The following is an 18,960-nucleotide window of genomic DNA, read 5'->3' on the forward strand; positions in this document are numbered from 1 at the left end:
CCTCTCGGTGTCCTCCTACTTGGCCTTCCAGGATTTTATAGTTTCGTGTCTTACACTTAGGACTGTGGTCCATTTTTGAATCGATACATGTTTTTTTTGTGTCTGCATGTGGCCGTCCAGTTGTTCCGGGACCATTTGCAGGAAAGACTGTGCCTGCTCCATCGTGTTGGAGAGCAGCTGACCGCAGACATGGGTCCGTTGCTGGGCTCCGTGTTCTGTTCCACTGACTCATGCGCGTGGTCGCTCAGCTCCACCACGCCGTGTGGGTCCTCACGGCTCGATAGTCAGTCTTGAACTTGGGTGTGGGCTGTGCTGGGTCTTTTACCTCCTTGTGGTCTTTAAAATCGACTTGTTGATGTCTACAAAATAACTTGCTGGAATTTTGATTGGGATTGCATTGAGTCTATAGATAAAATTGGGAAGAACTGAATCTTAATGATATTGAGTCTTTCTATCCATGAACATGGATATCCTTTCATTTGTTTAGTTAGTCCATTCATCAGAGTTTTGTGGTTTTCCTCATACAGATCTTGTTCAGATTTTGTTAGGTTTATGTCAAAGTATTTTGTTTTCTTACGGTTCTGATGTAAATGGTATTGTGTTTTAAATGTCCAAGTCCGGTTTCTCATTGCGGGCAAACAGAAAAGCCATGGACTTTTGTGTATTAACTTGGTATCCTGTAACCTTGTTACAGTTCATTAGTTCCAGGCGGTCGTTTCTTTTTCTTTTTTGTTTTTGCCATTTCTTTAGGATTTTTATATAGATGCTCATGTCATCTGCAAACAGAAATAGTTTTATTTCTTCCTTCTCTATCTGCATGTTCTTTATTTCCTTCTCTTGTCTGTCGCATTAGCCAGTACTTCCATTATGATGTGGAAAAGGAGTGACGAGAGTTTATGACTGATTTTTAAAAATTCCCTCGAAGGCCATTCTGCCCTCCTCCCCTCCCCCACTGCACCCTTGGTAGCCCTCGCCCCAACCTCAGGGCTTCGCTGGGGTGCCACATTTCAGACTTGCAATCGCAGCGTCGCGCAAACTCACTATCTTCTTCCCTGGCTTTACTGTGCTCCCAGCCGACACGCGAGAGTTTGTTGTTTATCGCCGGCTCCTCCTTGCTCTTCGCCGGCTCCTCCTTGCTCTTCGCGGGAACGTACGTTTCATGAAGGCATGGATTTTCTGCCCGTTTGGTTTACTGCTTTGTCCTCAGTGCCCGGCACATAGTGGGTACTCAAAAAATAGTTGTTAAAATGGATGAATAAATTATGGTTTATGTATAACCCTGATTACATGGAATTTTGTCTGAAATTTTCTTCTGAGTCCTCAGGGAATTATTTTTCTGATGTGTTCACTTTATCTGCCTGTAGCTTACATCTGTCTTTTCTTCTTCAACTTATAAAAAATTTAACTTTTCAATTACAGTTGACATTCAACATTATATTAGTTTCAGGTGTACCACGTAGTGGTTAGACAGTCATATAATTTACCAAGTGATACCCCCGATTAGTCTTATACCACCTGGCCCTGTACGTAGTCATCACGACATTATTGACCACATTCCCTATGCTGTACTTTATACTCCCATGACTAATTTATAACTGCCAATTTACTTTTTAACCCCTCTACTTTTTTTGCCAAGCCCCCCAACCTTCCTCCCATCTGGCAACCATCAGCTCGATCTCTATCAGTTTATTCCTGTTTTGTTCATTTATTTTTTTTAGGTTCTATGTGTGAGATCATATGGTATTTGTCTTTCTCTGTCTGACTTATCTTGCTTAGCTTAATACTTTCCATGTCTATCCGTGTTGTCGCAAATGGTAAGATATCATTTATTTTTATGGCCAAGCAATATTTCGTTGTGTATACGTACCGCCTCTTCTTTACCCAGTCATCTGCTGATGGCCACTTCAGTTGCTTCCATATCCTGCCTGTTGTAAATAATGCCACAGTGGCCATAGGGGTGCATTTGTCTTTTCACAGATGTGTTTTGGATTTCTTTGAATAAGTAGCCAGAAACGGAATCACTGGGTCATAAGGTAGTTCTGTTTTTAATTTTTCGAGGAACCTCCATACCGTTTTCCACAGCGTCCGTACCAGTTTGCATTCCCACCGAGTGCGCGTGAGGGTCCCTTTCCTCCACGTCCTCTCCAATGCTTGTGTTTGTTGATTTTTTGATAATGGTTATTCCGATAGGTGTGAAGTGGTGTCTCATCATGGTTTAAATTTGCATTTCTCTGATGATTAGTGATGTTGAACATCTTTTCCTATGTCTGTTGCCCATCTGCATTTCCTCATGGGAGACATGTCTATCCAGGTCTTCCGCCCATTTTTAAATCGTGTCTTATTTATTTTCTGGTGTCGACCTGGTGTTTGAGTTCTTTATAAACTTCCGCTGTCACCCCTCATTGGATGTATCGCTGGCGGTAATCTTCGCCCGTTCGGTAGGTCGTCTTTTTGTTTTGTTGATGGGTTCCTTCGCGGTGCAAAAGTTTTTAGTTTGATGTAGTCCCATTTGTTTATTTTCTCGTTTTCCTTGCTGGAGGAGAATATTGCTAAGAGTGATGTCGAAGAGTTTACTGCCTATGTTTTCTCCTGGGATTTTATGACTTCAGGTCTTACATTTCAGTCTTTAACTTAATTCGAGTTTATTCTTGTAAACTAGTTTATTCTAGGGTTTTTCTTTGTCACGCATTTGTCCAGTTTTCCCACCATTTATTGAAGTCCCCTTCCCCTCCCTGACCCTCCTCCTCCTTTCGTGGTGCGCATTCCTAAGTCCAGAGCTTGTTCTTTTCTTATTATGCAGCACCAGTAACTGGGGACAATCCCGTCTGAATAGGGTGCTTAGGGAAGAGTGGGCAGTTTGGGCTGGGGACACCTGCTGGCTTCTGAGTAGGCATGTGGCCCATTGGTGGTATCCTCTGCCCTGAGGGCACTGTCCACCTTGAAACAGCAGGACTTGTGGCGAAGCCCACAGGTCACAGGTGACTTAGTGTTTATGGATACCCGGCTGCTCTAGTCAGCATCTCAGAGCTAAATGCCTCTTCCCTGTCCCTTCCAGCGGGGCTGTCTCTAGAATCTTCTTGAGGCCAGATCCAAGTGTCCACCTGGTCTCTCTCATCAAAACCTCCCCTGCTGCTGTGTCCATGGATCATGAACCTGAGTGAGGTATGACCTAAGGATATAAGTTGGGTAAACCGCAAGGGGATAGTTCGGGCTGCTGGGCGGATGTGCGGCCTTCCTGCTGAACATGACTGAGCAAGTGCCCGGGACAGAAGCTCCAGGATACTCAGGTCCTAAGCCCATAGCAGGCGTGCTGAAGTAAAGGGTGTTGACCCAGAGGGCAAATCACCCCAGCGCTGCGTGGCTGGGCCCACGGCAATCGCAGGCGGCCTCCCAGGAGGGAGGCAGGAGGGCTGGGACCAGAGGACGTGAGGATGAAGTGGAGGCGAGAGAGACACAGGGAAGAGGGACGCGGAAATGGTACGACGACTGAGGAAGAGCCGGGAGCCAGGACGTCCAGGCGGCCCCCGGGGAGGCCTGAGGGCACGGTGAGCCCTGCAGGAACCGGAACTCTGGGACTTCTTTCTCCTGAACTGTAAGCTGACAAATCCTTCTACGTTTGTGGGAACTCGTTATAGCAGCTACAGGGAACTCAGACAGGCGGGCACCCAGCCCCGGGCAGAGCACTGCCCCCTGTGCCACGAGCCCCAGGGAGGAGCTGGTCCTCAGGGGCGTCGCCCGGCCTTTGGATCAGTACTCCCGACCAGAGCTTCCCTGCAGGAGCAGTAGTCACATGAGCCCCGCATTCTGCCTTCAACTAGTTTGAGTTTTCCGTGTCTGCCAACTCGAACCTAATTGTTACACCCTCCCAAACCTGGTCATAGGACACTCGCCCCCCAGGGTGCCCTCCCCCTCAGAGGAGGAGAGGGTAGGGCTGACATGCAAGCTCTGTTCTCAGGTGACCGGGGCTGAGGACATGGCATATTCTTTGCTGGCAGGTGGGGAGGTCCCATGGTGGGTGTTACTAGTGGCCCCTCGAAGCCGGGCACAGGGTGGCGAGGAGGGCGGAAGCCCCTCCCCCTGCAGGGCCGCGCGCAGAAGCTCAGAGGGAAAGGGCAGGAAGGGGGCGATGGTCTTGGAATGGGGGGGGTCAGTGTGGCCTGCAACTGCAAGTCAGGAAGGGCATCAGGAGCAGGGACAGTACCCTGGGCCACCCATGGGTGCAGGGCTCTCTGCCCATCGCTGAGGCCCATGCCTTCCCTCCCAAGAGAGCCAGGCAGAGAACAAGTCAGCACTAAAAAAAAATATTTCATTTCATTTTGAATAAAAAACGGAAGAGACAGAACTCTCGGAAATCCTGGAAACAATGTCATCGCTACGGCAAAATTTCACAGAAATCACCGCACAGAGTGTGGGGGCGCATCCTGGGCCTGCCGCGCTGCGGTGCGCCCTGCCAGGCGCGCAGCACCAGGTCGGGCCGGGCGGGGCCGCCGGCGCTCACGGCCCCGGCGCGCGGGCGCCCTTCCTGCTCCGCGCGCCCCACATGCCGCGCCGCGAGTGGTGGTGGTGGTAGAAGTTGCGCAGGCGCAGTCGCTCCACCTCCAGCCCCGCCTGCAGGACCCTGGGTGGGTGGGACGGCAGAGCGCCCTGAGCCCGCGGGCCTCCGAGAGGGCCAGCGCCGGGGTGGGAGGGGGGGCGGTGGCCAAGACTGCAGTCCTCACGCTAGGGGTGTCGGGGCCTCCACAGGGCCGCAGGGGGTGGGGCGGGGCTTGGGAGCAGAGCCAGGCTGAGCTGCCCCTGTCCGGCAGGGCCCGGGGCAGGAGGTGGTTTGGGGGTGGGGCCTACAGGACAGGGAAGCCTCCATCTCCGAGCCGCGGTCACCTGTCCAGGAGCTCCCAGTCCTCGCCGCCCCACTGGTCCCGGAACTCCTGGGTGTTCATGCCCCCGACGCGGTCGAAGTCTGACTTGTACATCCCGAAGAGGCCGAAGCCGTTCACCTCCCAGTATCCTGGCGGCAGGGGGGCCCTTCAGACGCCAGGCCACAAAGTTCCGCGACCTCAGGAGGGGCTCCCATCGCCGGGGAGGCTGTCAGGGGTCGCCCTTCTGTGGTGGTCATAACTGGGGGCTCTGCACGTGACCGCCGTGCTGCAGGGGGTTGCCCACGGCTGGGCATGACCCCAGGCATGCATGGCTGGGTGCTCTGGGGGGTCCTGGGCATTACCTTGGAGGTTGGGAGAGGGCTCCGGGGGCCTGGGCGTGCCCCTGGCTTCGCGCGGGGGTGGGGGGGCGTTACCGTGGGGATCCCCCGGCGAGCTCCCGCAGGCCAGACGCATGACCACGGGCGCAAAGGCCAGCCTGCCCTCCACGCAGTGCTTGCGAATGCTGTCCAGGATGCTGGGCGGGAAGTGGATGTGCAGGTCGCACAGGAAAACGATGCTGCTGGCGTCCTGGGGGCGGGGGCGGGGGCGGTCTGAGCGCGCCCTCTCCTCCGAAAGACGGGTCCCTGCCCCGGCGCCCCCATCTGGCTTCCCTTGCCGCCCTATCCCGCCTGGGTACCTCCACGGCGTCCACGCCAGCTTGCAACCCTGCCGAGCGCTCGAAGTTTCCGGTTCTCCTCAGGTATTGGTACCTGGGGGGAGGGGACAGGTACCGACCCCTGGGGGTGGGAAAACCCACCTCCCCGGGAGGGAAGGCAGGCTGGACCCCACAGCCGGGGCAGGGTACGGCACCCGTACCGGGGCAGCCGCGACACTCGCAGGGCCTGCTCCACGTCCATGTCCTCGCTCTCGAAGTCCACCAGGATGACGCTGAAGCGCGAGTCCCCAGTGCGGGCGTGCAGCGTGGCCATGTCCGCCAGGAACTGTGCCACCCAGCGCGCCTGGTTCTTCACTGGAGGAGGATGGGACCGCTGAGCCCGGCCCACCCCCGCCTCGCAGCTCCCGGCCCAGGGCCGTGGTGTCCCCCGCCCTCCACAGGAGGCCTGGAGAGCCGCCGCCCAGGCCCGGCGGCGCCGCGGCTCTCCCGCGCACCTGGCACGATGAGGTGCACCATCACGTCCTGGCGCCAGGCCAGGTGCAGCGGCCGGCACAGCTCCGGACGGCCGTCGGGGCGCGCGGAGGCGGCGGGAGCGGGCTCGGGACTCTCTGCGTCCCCGTCCGCGTCCCCGACGTGGGCTCCCGGCAGCCGCAGGAAGACGTACTCCGACAGGCGCCGGCGGCCGCGCCCGCGCTCCTGCAGCTCCAGCTCCAGCAGGAAGCGGCTCCCGCGCGCCGAGTCTCGGCGCTTCTCCACGTTCACGATGCGCAGCAGCGCGAAGCGCCTGCGAGGCCCGGCTGCATCAGCCGAGCCCGCGCGCCCCGCGGGGAGCCCCTCGCGCACCCAGGCCTCTGTCGCCTGCTCTGCGTTTGCCCTCCGCTACCCTCTGACACACTCAGAGCCCTGCCACAGCGCCCACTACACACATGGCGAGGTTCCCGTCTCACACTGACATTCCAGGACCTTACGCAGTCTAACTTGTGGCCCTCAGATACCACATACCACAGGGGCAGACCTCCGCTTCCAGGGGCCCCTCGCGGCCCCTGCTGAGACCTGACTTCCTGGCCATCCATCCACTCCGGCCTTGGCGAGGCCTCCCCTCACCCCAGGAAAACAGGGCTCTGCCCTTAATTAACACGGATCTGCCTCCTGTAGCATGTGCTCCCTTTGCAGCCGGCACCCCTCACTCTGGGAGCCCACATGACCCCCCAGGAGTCCAGACTCCTCCCTTCAACCCCCACCATCTCCATCATGCTCCCCAAAAGTCAGGGACTTTCTGCCCCAAATGCTCTGGGTCTGTCTACACTCTTGCTCCTTAGGGCCACCCACATCCTTGCACTACTTGGGAAGGTGGGGCCACAGTCATGACCACCCCACTGAACAGACAGCCTAATGCCCATAGGACAAGGAGCTGCTCTTGAGAAGCTCGGAGCCAAGGGTGGGCTTGTCCTGTCACCTCGAATCAAATCCCCCCACCCCGCCCCGAGTCCAGACCTTCCCATCACTGCCATAGTCCCGTCGAGCCCACTGGTCATGGTCTCCAGGGCTCTCTTCCCACCGAGTCCCCTCCCAGGCAGTGACATGCCTGCCTTCAACCCAAACAGGTCAAAGCCCTGGTATCGCAGGCTTGGAAAACGGGTTCTGAGAGTGGCTTGCACGGCCCTCGACCGTCCCTCCCCCACCTTCTGCCCACCGGCCCTGCCGGCCCCGGCCTCGCCCTCGGCTGTCACTGCTGTCCGTGTAGGCAATGCTCCTCCTTCAAGCCTGGGCAAAACTTTGAGAACTTCCCAGAACTCCCTTGAAGCCAAACTGGGGCCCCTACTCTCTGCCCCCCACCTGCTTCGGGTGGAGCCAGGACTGGATTCTTGGGGCCTGGGGGAGCCATGGGGCCACCGGGGCAGGGACCCTGCACCCCTGCACTCAGGTGGGGGCCCCTCTTGGAAGACACAGCAGAACTGTGCCAGGAAAAGCCTAGTGGCTCCGTCTTAACTTTGGGGGTGTCTACTTGGAGGAGAGGCCCGAGCAGCTCTGAGGCATTGTTCGGTCCAGGTCCCAGGTAACAGGGTGGCGTTGAGAGGTGTAGGGCAGGGGTGCCAGCCCCGGCGGGGGTGTGTGTGTGTGTGGCGGGGGAGTGAGGCTCCTAACACCAGCCAAGGGCCCTGGGCAATGAGGGGGCCCAGGGAGGAGAAAAGCTCCTCCCCTGGGAGGCGGGGTCCCCTGGCGCGCACGTACCCGCCGTGGCGCGCGTTCAGCCGCTCCATGTACTGAGCCACCACGTCCACGGCCTCGGCCTCGGGCAGCTGCAGGTTCCCGGACACGTTGCAGCGCAGGTCGTTCCAGTCGGAGCGCAGCTGCTCGAAGTCCACGGCGCCCACGCTGAACGTGCGCTGCCAGTCGATGGCGTCCTCACGCCAGCGGCCGCGCGCGGGCTCGGCGACCTCCGCGCTGTCCTCAGATGCGGCCCCGTCACCCGGAGCCTCGTCATCGGCTCCCTCCTCCTCCTCCTCCTCCTCCCCGCCCTCCCTGGGTAGCTGGTGCCTGGACACCTGGGACAAGCTCAGGAAGGAGGTCACGGGCTGCATTTCAGATGACAAGTTCAAGTCCACCGTGGGTACCGCCAGTCCCAGCGGCTGTGCTTGGCCCTCCTGGCTCCCCTGGGTGGCCGGCACCCGGGCCGGGGGCCTCAGCTCTGTGGCCTGGGAGCTGCCGGTCCTGCGGTCTTGAGGCCTGGGCGGGTGTGGGGGCGCCCGCAGCTGCACCCTGGGCAGGGGTGCGGGGCGCAGGAAGACGCCGGGGAAGGGCAGCCAGGGTGGGGCATGCGGGCTGAGTGGTGCCATGGCCCGGCGGGGTGCCCGGAGGCCCGGCTGCACCCGCGTTACATACACCTTTGGGGGTGGAGGCGCGGCTGCGGCACGGGGGGACGGGGCACGGCCCAGGAAGAGAGGCAGGGGGCGCTTGGACCGGGGGGCCCAGCTCAGCGCCCGGGAGCGCCTGGGGGTTGGCTGGTGCCAGGCACTGGCAGGAGTGGGCGGGGCAGGGGTGGCTCCGGCCTCAGTCGGGGCGGGGGGTGGGTGGCTGTTCTGCGCAGGGGGCGCCTCTGTGGGCTCCGGACCGTCCAGCAGTTCCCCCTGGTCCTCTTCGTCCAGAAAGTCTGTGGGGAAGCACCGTTCAGCTTGCCACGCCCAGGTGGGTGCCGGCTGGGGGCTCCCTGGGGACACGCGGGCACTCACCATCCGGGCTGAGGAAGAGGAAAGCTCTGCGCTGCACCTGCTCATCTTCCTTCCCCTTCTCCTGGTCCATCTTCATGTACTTATAGAACCCAAACCTGCGGGGGCGGGGCATCAAAGCCGGCTCGCGGGAGGCCCCGCCCACGCCCCGCCCCCCGCACGCCCCCGCACGCCCCCCCCCCCGCCCACCTTTCCAGGTACAGCGGCGACTCGCGGTAGAAGCACTTGTTGTCGGTCTCCATGTGAGTGAGGCGCGTGTGGTCATTGGGATAAACGAAGGACAGGTACACCTGGGGCGGGCGAGCGGGCTCAGGGCGGGGCTGCAGGGGCTCAGGGGACCGGGAGGGAGGGCCCAGGGCACTTACGAACTGCAGTCCCTGGTATCTGGCGATTGGGAAGTCCTTGACCACGTAGGTGGGGGCGTAGGCGCAGGGCTCCAGCACGTCCTCCAGACTGGCAGGCTCCACGCGAGGAGCTGCAGGGTGGGTGGTCACAGAGTGCTGGCCTGGGGCCCCGCCCCCCTCCCCCTGGCCCCAGCTCACTGAGGAAGAAGGTGTCTCGTGGGTCTGGTCTCAGCATGTCGGCTCTGGGCTCCTCCAGCCGCAGGCGCCCCCCCACGTGGCTGGCGGGGGACTGAGGAACATGGGCGACGTGATCCATCTTCAAGGCTGACTCATCTGGGGACAAGGGGGTTCGTGGGGTCCCCAGGAGTGCCCAGATCCCTCCCCACCCACAGAGACCACCAGTCAGGAGCCCACCCCACTCCCAAAGAGGCACCAGCCCCACACCTGTGTACAGGGAGACGTGAGCAGAGCCTATGACCTCGAACTTCAGGCCTGGCAGGAAGGCGCGCCACTGGGGGGCGGAGAGGGTGGTCAGGGCCGAAGGGTGGGGGCAGGCGGGACACGGCTGGGACAGGAAGGAGGGGTCTTCCCTGACCTCAGGGTGGGGAAGCAGTGAGGGGACCCGTTCGGGATGCTCCGTCGGGGGGTGGATGTGGGGGAGGTCCTGAGAAGGGAGGCTGGGGGACTCTGGTGGCAGTTAGGACACCCACGCTCCCTTCGGACCTTCCCGACATCCTGAGCGCTCCCTCACCTGCTGGTTATGGCCTCTGTCCCCACCTGGTCCCCAGTTCTGCAGCTAGTGGTCGCAGCTGGCTAGCACCCCATGTCAGCTCACTGGGCCTCCCCATTTCCCCCCGTCCTGTGGCTGCTCCTACGTCCCCTTTGCAGACTCTGTCCCAGGCCCTCCTTCCTTCCCAGCTCATTGGGGCCTCTCGGCTACCCCCCCCACCCAGCTTCTGCAAGATCACCCCAAACCTGCGTCCGTAGCCTGCACCTTCTGCCAAGTTGAGTTTGGGTGACAGCCACTGCGTCCACCAGACACATGCGGCACCCCAGGGGCTGGGCTGAGGACCCCCTGGCCCGCACCCGGCTAGGCTCAGGCCCTGTCCTGCCACTTCCTGCATCCCCACCTCCCTGCCAGGGACCGCGGATCAGGTGACCCCCGCCCCCATTTCCCTCTGCACAGGGCAGAGGGTTTTTCCTGAAATGGGCATTCCATTGCCTCATTCTCCAGAGGCTCCCGATCTGTCCAGGTGACGCTGCAGGCCCTACCGTCTGGGCCTGAGAGCCCCTTGGAGACCCTGGGTGGTTCTGTTCCATTCCTCTGCACTCGCCGCCCCCCACCCCCAGATCTCCCTGTGCATGTCCTCCACCCCTCAAGCCTCTACTCCAGGGCCACTTCCTCCAGGAAGCTTCCCTGCGCCCCAGCAAGCAGTGCGGACCAGGGGCTCCTGTCCCTGAGTGGCTGCTTTGTCACTAGACTGGAAGCTCCTTGGGGGCGGGGTCCATACGCTACTCTAGGGGGGGAAAAGGAGGGGGGCGGAGCAGGGGAGGTGGGGGGGGCACACTCACGCCCACTTCCACGTGGTCCGAGCCACGGTCATCCTGCTTGTGGAGCAGCTCAAAGTAGTACCGCCGGGAGGCCATGAGCCTGGGGACACGCGGGGTCAGGGGGCGCACCCGCCGTGCCCCGGGGACACGCGGGGTCAGGGGGCGCACCCGCCGTGCCCCGGGGACACGCGGGGTCAGGGGGCGCACCCGCCGTGCCCCGGGGACACGCGGGGTCAGGGGACGCGCCCGCCACGCCCCGGGGTCACGCGGGGTCGGGGGGTGCGCCCGCCACGCCCCGGGGACACGCGGGGTTGGGGGGTGCGCCCGCCACGCCCCGGGGACACGCGGGGTCGGGGGGTGCGCCCGCCACGCCCCGGGGACACGCGGGGTCGGGGGGTGCGCCCGCCGTGCCCCGGGGACACGCGGGGTCGGGGGGTGCGCCCGCCGTGCCCCGGGGACACGCGGGGTCAAGGGGATGCGCCCGCCGTGCCCCGGGGACACGCGGGGTCAAGGGGATGCGCCCGCCGTGCCCTGGAGCCCCAAACAGACGGAGAGCCCAGGGGAGGGGGGCTCAGGGCAGGCCCCTCAGAAGCATGGCGGCGTGGCAGAGGCACAGGTGCAGCGTGCCTGTGTGTGTGGAGCCACCCACCTTCACACATGCAAACACACCTGTGCACGCATCACTCACCGCCTGGGCTTGGAGACCTGGGAGCTGAACTTGGTGAATTCTCCGGGCGCTGTCCACTCCGAGCCAGTCTTGGAGGCGATACAGAAGGGGGGTGTGTGTGGGGGGTGGGGGGCTCACCCACTCCTTGAGCACGCCAGCCCTGCCCAGTCTCTGTTCCTAAGAAGCTGGAGGGGACAGGGGACCGAGGCCACGGGAAGCTCAGGTAAGACAGACGGGGTGTGGACGGAGGGGACGGGCTGCCGAGCGGGGTACCTTGCCCACGTAGGCCACCAGCCGGGCACCTGCAGGGCTCTCATTTGGGCTCAGCCAGAATTCAGAGTTGTCATCCGAAGCCACAGAAAACTGGACGTCCCCTAGGCCACAGGACAGGAGCTCAGGGCGGTGCGGGCCCTCCCTCGCACCCCCGCACCCCCCGCACCCCCTCACCCCCGCACCATCTCTCGCTGGGTGGATGAAGCCAAAGAGCCGGAGGCCGTAGTTCTTCCACTTGGGGGACACGGCCAGCTTCTTCACCGTGGTGCGTGTCTGGGGGCAGCGAGGGCTGGCGTCAGGGCCACGCCGCAGGGCGGGGGGGGGGGGGGGGGGGGGGGGGCAGCCCCTGCCCGTGCCACTCACGTGAGGAAACAGCGGGAAGTGCAGGTTCCTCCGCAGGTGGCCCACAGCGCCCCCGCACCAGTCCTCGAACACGTGCAGGTTCACCTGCCCCTTGTACTGCGGGGAGGGGGTGCTTACCCTCCGTACAGCGCCCCCCCCCCCGCCCCCCGCCCCCCGCGGCGCCGGCCTGCGCAGCTCACCTCCTCCCGCCACGGGGGAGCCTGGTGGGTGAGGTTAAGGGGGGGCGGCCTTCCCGCCCCCCCAGGAAACAGCGTGTGCCGGTCCCGACCTTCGGGCTACAGGAGAGAAACAGACCAGGGTCAAAGCTGAGAGCGGAGGGCGGGGCAGGTCTTACGACCACGCCCGCCACGCAGCGCCCGTGCCCACCCAGACGCGGGCCCCGCGCCGCGCGAGCTGCCCCCGGACCCCGCACAGGTCACCGGGGCGGCCCCATCCGCGGCCCTGCTCACCGCCTGCTCCTCCTCACGGCTCTCGCTGGAGTCCTCTGTCCTCTGCGTGGACAGCGCAGCCCGGACGCCTCCGCCGTCTGTCACACTGGTCAGCTTCTCGCCATCTGTGGGTGGCACGTGGGGTGTAACTGGGGTCCAGGCACCCGCTCCCACATGGCTGGGGCAGGAAGGCCAGGGGTGTCGCCCCCCTAATGCCCCCTGAGCTGCCAGATGCCCCACCCTTCAGCTGGACAAAATCTCCACTGGGCCCCTCCCCACAGCCCAGTGCAGGGCAGGGGGAGCCCCAACCTGAACCCTCCAACAGGCTTTTCCTAGACCGACCGGTGGGACGAAGCAGCTACACGTGTGCATTGCTGGTGCACGCCATGCACACGCACTGCCACCCGGCCGTCCTCGTCAGTGACTCTGCCTCCAGGAGGGCCCCAGGACTGCCCGTGCCCTCCGCACTCTCCCACGGGCTGGAGTATTTTGTCTGCCCCCTCATCAAAGCTGAGAGCGAGGGCTCGGGCCGGAGCTCGCTGTCAGCAGAGGCAGCGCTGCGGTCTTGAGGCCGAGCCAGCCCCAGCCAAGGCACATGTGCCCTAGCACCAGCCCGGGCGGGGGGAATTGTGGCCCCCCGCCTCCCCCCTCGCCCCCCCCCCCCCACAGGGAGGCACAGGCACACAGGTCTGGCTGCTGGAGGATGAGGCCGAGGTGGCCCCAGAGGGAGACTGTCCCCTGGGGAACCCGTCCCAGGTCTGTCTGTGGACATCTCCAGAGCTTGGTGCCCCTAAAACCTCCTTGCCTGGGACAGACCACCCTCGCACCCCCGAACCCATTCTACTTCCCAGACTTCCTGCCTAAGCTGTGGACCCAAACACCGCCTATCCCCCGGGGGTTCCGTGTGCTGGGACCCGAGCCTCTGCAACCTCTCCGCCCGTCCTGGAGGACCCACCCAGGAATCCCCAGTCCGGGAGCCCCCTCTGATCCAGGGCCAAGCCTGGCCTTTGACATCCATGCCTGCCCCTCAATCCAGACCCCAGGAGCTGGACTGCTGTCAGGACACAATTGTCCTGGGCCCCTTCTCAGGAAGGGCGCTGTCTGCCACCTGCTCCTCCTTCTGCCCCAGTCACTGTCCTCCGTCTAGCTGGGAGGTGGCCCCGGGGGCTCCAGGCCAAATGCCCCGATGCCCACTCCCAGCAGCTTCCTGCAGTGGGGTCCCAGCCCAGGCCGCCACCGTGGCTCTGCAGGGCCGAGCCCCAGCACGGCAAGATCCAGACAGGCTCCCTGCCTCCCAGCTCACTGTCCCTTGTGGACCTCCGCTGGCACAGGCTGTCGGACACCAGAAGGGTAGCCCTCCTGCCCCACTGCAATGCCGTCACCCCGGTGGAAGTGAGGACAGCACTGAGCTGACCCTCAGGAGGCTCAGGTGTGTCCGGCGCTCAGCTTCACACAGCCCTGCCCTGGAGGGAGCCTAGGGGGTGACCGGCAGGGCTGAGCCTCCTCCTGCAAGGTGCCCGATCTCCCAGGGCGCGGAGCAGTGAAGGCAAGACGACCGGTCTTCCAGCTCCAGCGGTCCAGCTGAGAGCAGAGGGAGCCTCAGAAGTGGGGTTCCCACGTCGCCAGCCCTCCTGGCTGAGCTGGACTCCCTGGCCCCTCAGGAAGTCAGGCTGGGGAGGACTGTGGCTGCTCCAGAAATCCACGGGCTCCCGAGGAGGGGGCTGGCTTTGCACTGTGGCGCATGTGGCTCTGAGTCCTGCCTCATGTGCTGATAGCTCGAGGTTTCTCTGTTAGGGAGTGAGAAGTGCTGGGGGCCTCTCTCAGGTGTGGCAGCCGTGAGGTGTGTGGACTCTGGGGGGTGGGAACAAGCCCAGACCCCTGGGGTCTGCGGGGCCAGGCGTCAGAGACGTGAGGAGAGCCAGAGGGTTCTGGCGAGTGGGGGTAGGAACAGGACCGAACAAGATCTGGACCTTGGGGAGGGGCCCCAGGTGTGAGTCAGTCATTATTCTGAGTCTTTGGCAAGCAAGGCTCTCCCCTCCCCCAGCCGAAGGACACCCCCCTTCCCCGAGGGGGTCAGGGCAGCCCGGCTGGGAGCGCCTCTGCTCCGAGGTGTCATTCCTCCTTCCCAGGTCCCACCCTGTCCTTCCTCCTCTTCGTCGTGGGTTTCACCATGCTGTCCCCCAAATGCCGTGTCTAAGGTCACTACTTCCAAGAGACCTTCCAGGAGAACCCCGGCAAAAGCAATGGGACCCCTCCTCTGCTCCCTCCCACAGTGCCCCGGGACCTGACCAGCTCCGTGGGTTCCATTGGGGTGTGAGCTAAGGGTGCCTGGGAGTTCACTCCCGGCAGTTGAGGGCTCCCCAAGCTGGATCCCCATCACCAAGCCTTCCCCCCAACAGTCCTTGCCCACGGGTTCACTTAGGGCACCCCCTCCAGGAAACGGCCCAACTGCACGGGTCAGTTCCTTCCTGCCCGCCCTGGGTGGGGAGGCTGGATCCCCGCCCTTCCCCCATCCCCAGCAGATGGGGAAACTGAGGCTCTGCTAAGAACATGGGCAAGCGGTGGAGAGAGCAGTCAGACTGGGCCTCGGGAAATCCCAGCGCGCTGGGCCTAGGGGCGCGGTTCAGTCCGGGAGACCCCCATTAACCCCGTCACTGCCAGCTCAGGCCATGGGAGTCCGCCCAGGCTCAGGGACGCTCCCCGAGAGGGCCGCGACCGTCACTGCTGACGTCATCCGGCGCCCGGGCCCAGCCGAACCGCGCCCCCTGCCCCGATACTGCCGAGCTAGGAAGGGCGGCCGGGGTCTGCGGGCGGGTCTGACCCGCCGAGAGCCGGGCGCTGCTCGGGGCCCTCGCCGCCCCCCGCCCCAGGCGCGCGCCCCTCCCGTACCTCGCCCGTAGCCCAGCCGCTGGCGCAGCGCGCGGCCCTGGCGCACCAGGCTCAGGTGCACGTACGTGAGCCAGGCGGCGCAGGTGAGCAGTACCAGCAGGAGCAGCAGCTTGATCTGCTTGCGGATCTTCTTCACAGGGAACCACGGCATCGCGGCCGGCCGCGCCCCGCCCCGGGCCGCGTTCAGCGGCGCCGCTGCGGCCCCCGGCTCCTGCGCACCCCGCGCCGCAGCCCCCGGCCCCGCATGGCCCTTTGTCCGCCGCCCGCGGCCACCCGCTGCGGTCGCGACCCCAGGCTGCCCTCGGCCGCGGGCCTGGGTGGGCGGCGGAGCGGCTCCGGCGGCGCCCCCGCCCGGCCCCGCCCGGCCCCGCCCCGCCGCTCTGGCTCCCCGGTCCTGGGAGCCGCGGCGGGACCGAGCAGCATCCGCGCTGCGGTGCTACCCACCGTGAAACGGGCCGGCAGGCGCGCGGCGCGAGCCAATCGGGGCCCCGCCGGGCCGCGGGAGCCAATCCGCGGCGCGGGGGGCGGGCCGGCGCGTTAGGGTGTGCCGGGCGCTCGGCTCCACGCAGCGCGCGCGCATCCACCTGGGCGCGCCACCCGCGCAGCGCGGGCGCGGCGCCGGGATGCGGAGGGAGGGGTCCGAGGGCGTGTGGCGGCGGGGAGGATCTGGGGCGCGGGGCCAGGGGGACGCGGGGCGGGGAGGTGCGAAGGACTGGGGAAGCGAGGACACGGGAACGCGGGTCCGGGGGTGCACTGAGGACGGAGCGGCGTGGAGCACCGGGGCACGGAGGGACAGAGGAGATTCTCCGTGGGACCGGGGACTCGGGTTGCTCTGAGGATGGCGTGGGGAGAGGACGGGCCAGGACACAGGGGGATGGAAGGTGTGGAGGACTGGGGGACACAGGGACCAGGGGGCGTAGGGATGGAACCCCAGCAAGGCGCCGGCTTTGGGTGGGCGGCAGTGGGTTCACTGGGGGTTTGCGGAATGTGGGGGGAAGGCCAGAGAAGGGCCAGCTTGGTCTTGGAGGTGAAGCAAGCCTCTGGAAAACAGTGAAACCAGAGGAACGGCGCTCAAAGTGGAGGAGGGCGAAGGGAAGGTCAGGGAGAGAAACATGCGGGCAGGTGAGGCCATGGGTGAGCGGGGCTGGGTGTGTGGGCTCCGCGGGCTGTATAAAGGCGAGGCTGAGGGTCTCAGCAGCACATGGCTTTCGCGCTGAGGATGAAGAGCCACCGAGGCCCTTAGCTTGGGGGCCGGAGTCTCGCCGGGGGAAGCTGGTGGCCTCCACTGAATCAGACACTCAGCGGGCAGGACCAGCGGAAGACCGCGAGGCGGGGAGTGTACAGGTGGCTCCTCCCCTTCTGATCTGTGCGGGGGGTCCATGGGGATGGGAGGGGACTGTGGGGCGGTGCCGCGGTGCATCCTGGACCCTTCCTCAGCGTGTTCTCTCGCTGTGCGGCCGCCCAGCGCTGACGCTGCAGAACAGTGGCTCGCGGCCCTCTGCGGGCTGGGCACTCGGGCCGCCGGGACGGCTTTCTTCTCTGCCTCGTGATGTCACAGGCCTCAGGTGGGGAGACGTGAAAGGCCGGCGGTGACGCCAGTGGCAGGGCCGCGTCACCTGGACAGTGCTGCCCGCCTGCGCCAGTGCACGGGTGGAGACGGAGGGGCTCGGCCGGGCCGCCCAACCGCAGCCCCTGGATGCGGCCACTCCAGGGTGGTGGCCTTTGGGCTCCGGCACACAGGGCAAAGCGCCTCATGAGTCACGTTCTCCGTTCTGCCACATGCGGTCACGGGCCTCCCAGGCTGGAGGAGGGGGAACGGACGCCGCCCCGTCCTGGAACGCTCGCCCGAGAAGCCGCAGCCCCGCGCTCACCCCGCCAGGCCAGCCCTGCCCTTTCGTCTTCACGCCGGGGCAGAGAGTCACGGCGGCCTCATGCCCTCCTTGCTTCGAACCGCGGTGCCGTCTTTCGGACGCGCCTCCCCTCGCCCCCCATCTCCTCCCTTCCCTCCTCCAACCCACTTTCTGTGGCGTGTTCCCTGTGCATTCGTGAGAACACACACCGAGTTGTGTATGTTTTTAACACTGTATTCACAGTACTGTGCTATCGACCTGTTTCCTACATTTCCTCCCCGGCTCACATACACGCATCCGTGTGGCTGCGTGTGCACTCCGAACACCGCCAGCCCGGGCGCCCACTGCTTCCGTCAGCAGACCTCGCCTGGGGCCTCAGGAGCCGAGACCGAAGGGGCACAGTACTGAACAAGGCAGGTAAGGTCCCTCCTTTCATGGGCTTATGTTTTTGTAAGCAGAGACAAAAATGTGCACAGATAATGGTTTCGGATGGTGGTAGGTGCTGGTAACGAAACGAGACGGGGGTGACCTGGACTCGCTGCAGGGCAGGTTCTCTCGCCACGTGGCCATTCTTTGGGGCAGGGACCCTGACCTAAGAAACAGACACGGCTCAGAGAGCAAGCCCTGGACAAAGTGTCTGCGATGGGCGAGTTCCCCTTGGCCTGCAGACCAGCGGGTGAGGCGGAGGGCAGGAGGCAGTGAGCGGCCGGCTGGGGTCTGCTGAGCACATCTGTTCTGGCCGCGGGCGTCCCCCACTGCCATCTCTCGGACTTCACCCACGTCCTAGCTTAAACGAGCTGACAGGAGACACACCGGCAGAATCTCCCGCCGACAACGCAGTGTCGGAGAAGCAGGCCTCTGCCTAATATGGTGCACCTGCCGGTGACGACGCAGACTAACTCTCCAGAAGGGGCTGAAGGGGAGTTTCTTAGTGTTTTACCCACCTTTGTGCGACCCTGATTCTGATGGAGTCACATGCTTGGTGAGGATGCCGGACATGAGATGCAGAGGTGCAGGGTAGCTTAGCAACGGCTTCTGCTAGAAAAAAGGAGAGTGGGGAGGAATGAAGGAGAAAAACCAGTCAGAGCGGTGCAAACACCCATGCCCAGATGGCAAGGACAAGCGTCTTCAGGTGTGCTCGGAACCCGCCACGCCCATCCCGTGTTCCCTGTGTCCTGAGCTCACTGCCGTTCTGTCTGGTGGAGTGACCCGAGCCCCACTTCCCAAAGGGGCTGCGTGTGTATCGGGGATTCTGGTGTACAGTGGTGTTTACTCCAGGATGGAGAGTTAGGCAGACAAAGCCAGGGGACCCCTTCCTCCCAGGCTCCTCGCCCTGCTCTGTCAGGGAAACTGCTTTCTCAGGGGACCGTTGTGTCGGTTAGCTAGCAACTGTCTGTCGAGTCCCTGGTTGAAACATTTAATTGCTCCTGCAGGGCCAGTGGGTCCACCGCCCCGTGTGGAAACACGAGGCTCTCCGTGGAACGGCCTTCGCCCGCTCGGTGGTCACCTGGCTGTGGGGCGGGGCTCTGGCGCCGGGCTCGCCGTCCGCTGCCACTGATCCGTGCGTCTAGCCTGTGGCCAGACCTCCGGGGTAAGTCACCCAGTGCCAGGCCACCCGGCGGCACTGAGTTGCTGTCAGCGAACGCGGGCATCTCTCGTCCATTTCGGTCCTTGCTCCCTTCATCACGGCCCGACGGAGTCTCCCTGCAGAATCTCGAGGTGTCCCGCGACTCACGCCCGCGCGTTCCACGGTCGTGGTGGGGATGCGACGGCGTTGCATGTTAGATGTCAGGGCTGCACGGTGCCCGGCTCGCGTGCCGCGAAGCGCGGGCCTCG

At 63.6% G+C, this 18,960-nt stretch overlaps 1 protein-coding gene across 3 annotated transcripts; it reads right to left on the reverse strand.

Annotated features, from left to right (window-relative positions):
• Nucleotides 1-4,285: 4,285 nt before the first annotated feature.
• B4GALNT4 (beta-1,4-N-acetyl-galactosaminyltransferase 4) lies at nucleotides 4,286-18,740 on the reverse strand. Of its 3 annotated transcripts, none has more exons than XM_036221086.1 (21): nucleotides 18,632-18,740; nucleotides 18,069-18,159; nucleotides 12,407-12,510; nucleotides 12,137-12,232; nucleotides 11,958-12,053; nucleotides 11,777-11,867; nucleotides 11,595-11,695; nucleotides 11,343-11,410; nucleotides 10,676-10,754; nucleotides 9,548-9,614; nucleotides 9,302-9,436; nucleotides 9,125-9,234; nucleotides 8,949-9,049; nucleotides 8,763-8,857; nucleotides 7,765-8,683; nucleotides 6,027-6,316; nucleotides 5,733-5,886; nucleotides 5,554-5,626; nucleotides 5,291-5,444; nucleotides 4,879-5,005; nucleotides 4,286-4,618 (listed from the first exon to the last, which is right to left on the reverse strand). In XM_036221086.1, exons 2-21 carry the CDS (start codon nucleotides 18,121-18,123, stop codon nucleotides 4,495-4,497), a joined length of 3,039 nt encoding a protein of 1,012 aa, XP_036076979.1. In that variant the 5' UTR covers nucleotides 18,124-18,159; nucleotides 18,632-18,740; the 3' UTR covers nucleotides 4,286-4,494. The 3 variants fall into 3 exon arrangements, with proteins under 3 accessions (XP_036076979.1, XP_036076980.1, XP_036076978.1); XM_036221087.1 differs by having other exon boundaries at nucleotides 18,069-18,162; nucleotides 18,632-18,710; XM_036221085.1 differs by lacking the exons at nucleotides 18,069-18,159; nucleotides 18,632-18,740 and adding an exon at nucleotides 15,275-15,425.
• Nucleotides 18,741-18,960: the final 220 nt, after the last annotated feature.

The sequence above is a fragment of the Rousettus aegyptiacus genome, unplaced genomic scaffold, assembly GCF_014176215.1.
Source record: "Rousettus aegyptiacus isolate mRouAeg1 unplaced genomic scaffold, mRouAeg1.p scaffold_m13_p_5, whole genome shotgun sequence".
Lineage (NCBI taxonomy): Eukaryota > Metazoa > Chordata > Mammalia > Chiroptera > Pteropodidae > Rousettus > Rousettus aegyptiacus.

Bases quoted from the DNA above. Each gene is read 5' to 3' on its own strand.
- B4GALNT4 (XM_036221085.1), bottom strand. From the start codon at position 15,425: ATGCCGTGGTTCCCTGTGAAGAAGATCCGCAAGCAGATCAAGCTGCTG. The intron at 12,233-12,406 runs GTGAGCAGGGCC...TCTCTCCTGTAG, and splicing joins GCCGTGAGGAGGAGCAGGCG to CCCGAAGGTCGGGACCGGCA. The intron at 12,054-12,136 runs GTGAGCTGCGCA...CCCTCCCCGCAG, and splicing joins CTCCCCCGTGGCGGGAGGAG to TACAAGGGGCAGGTGAACCT.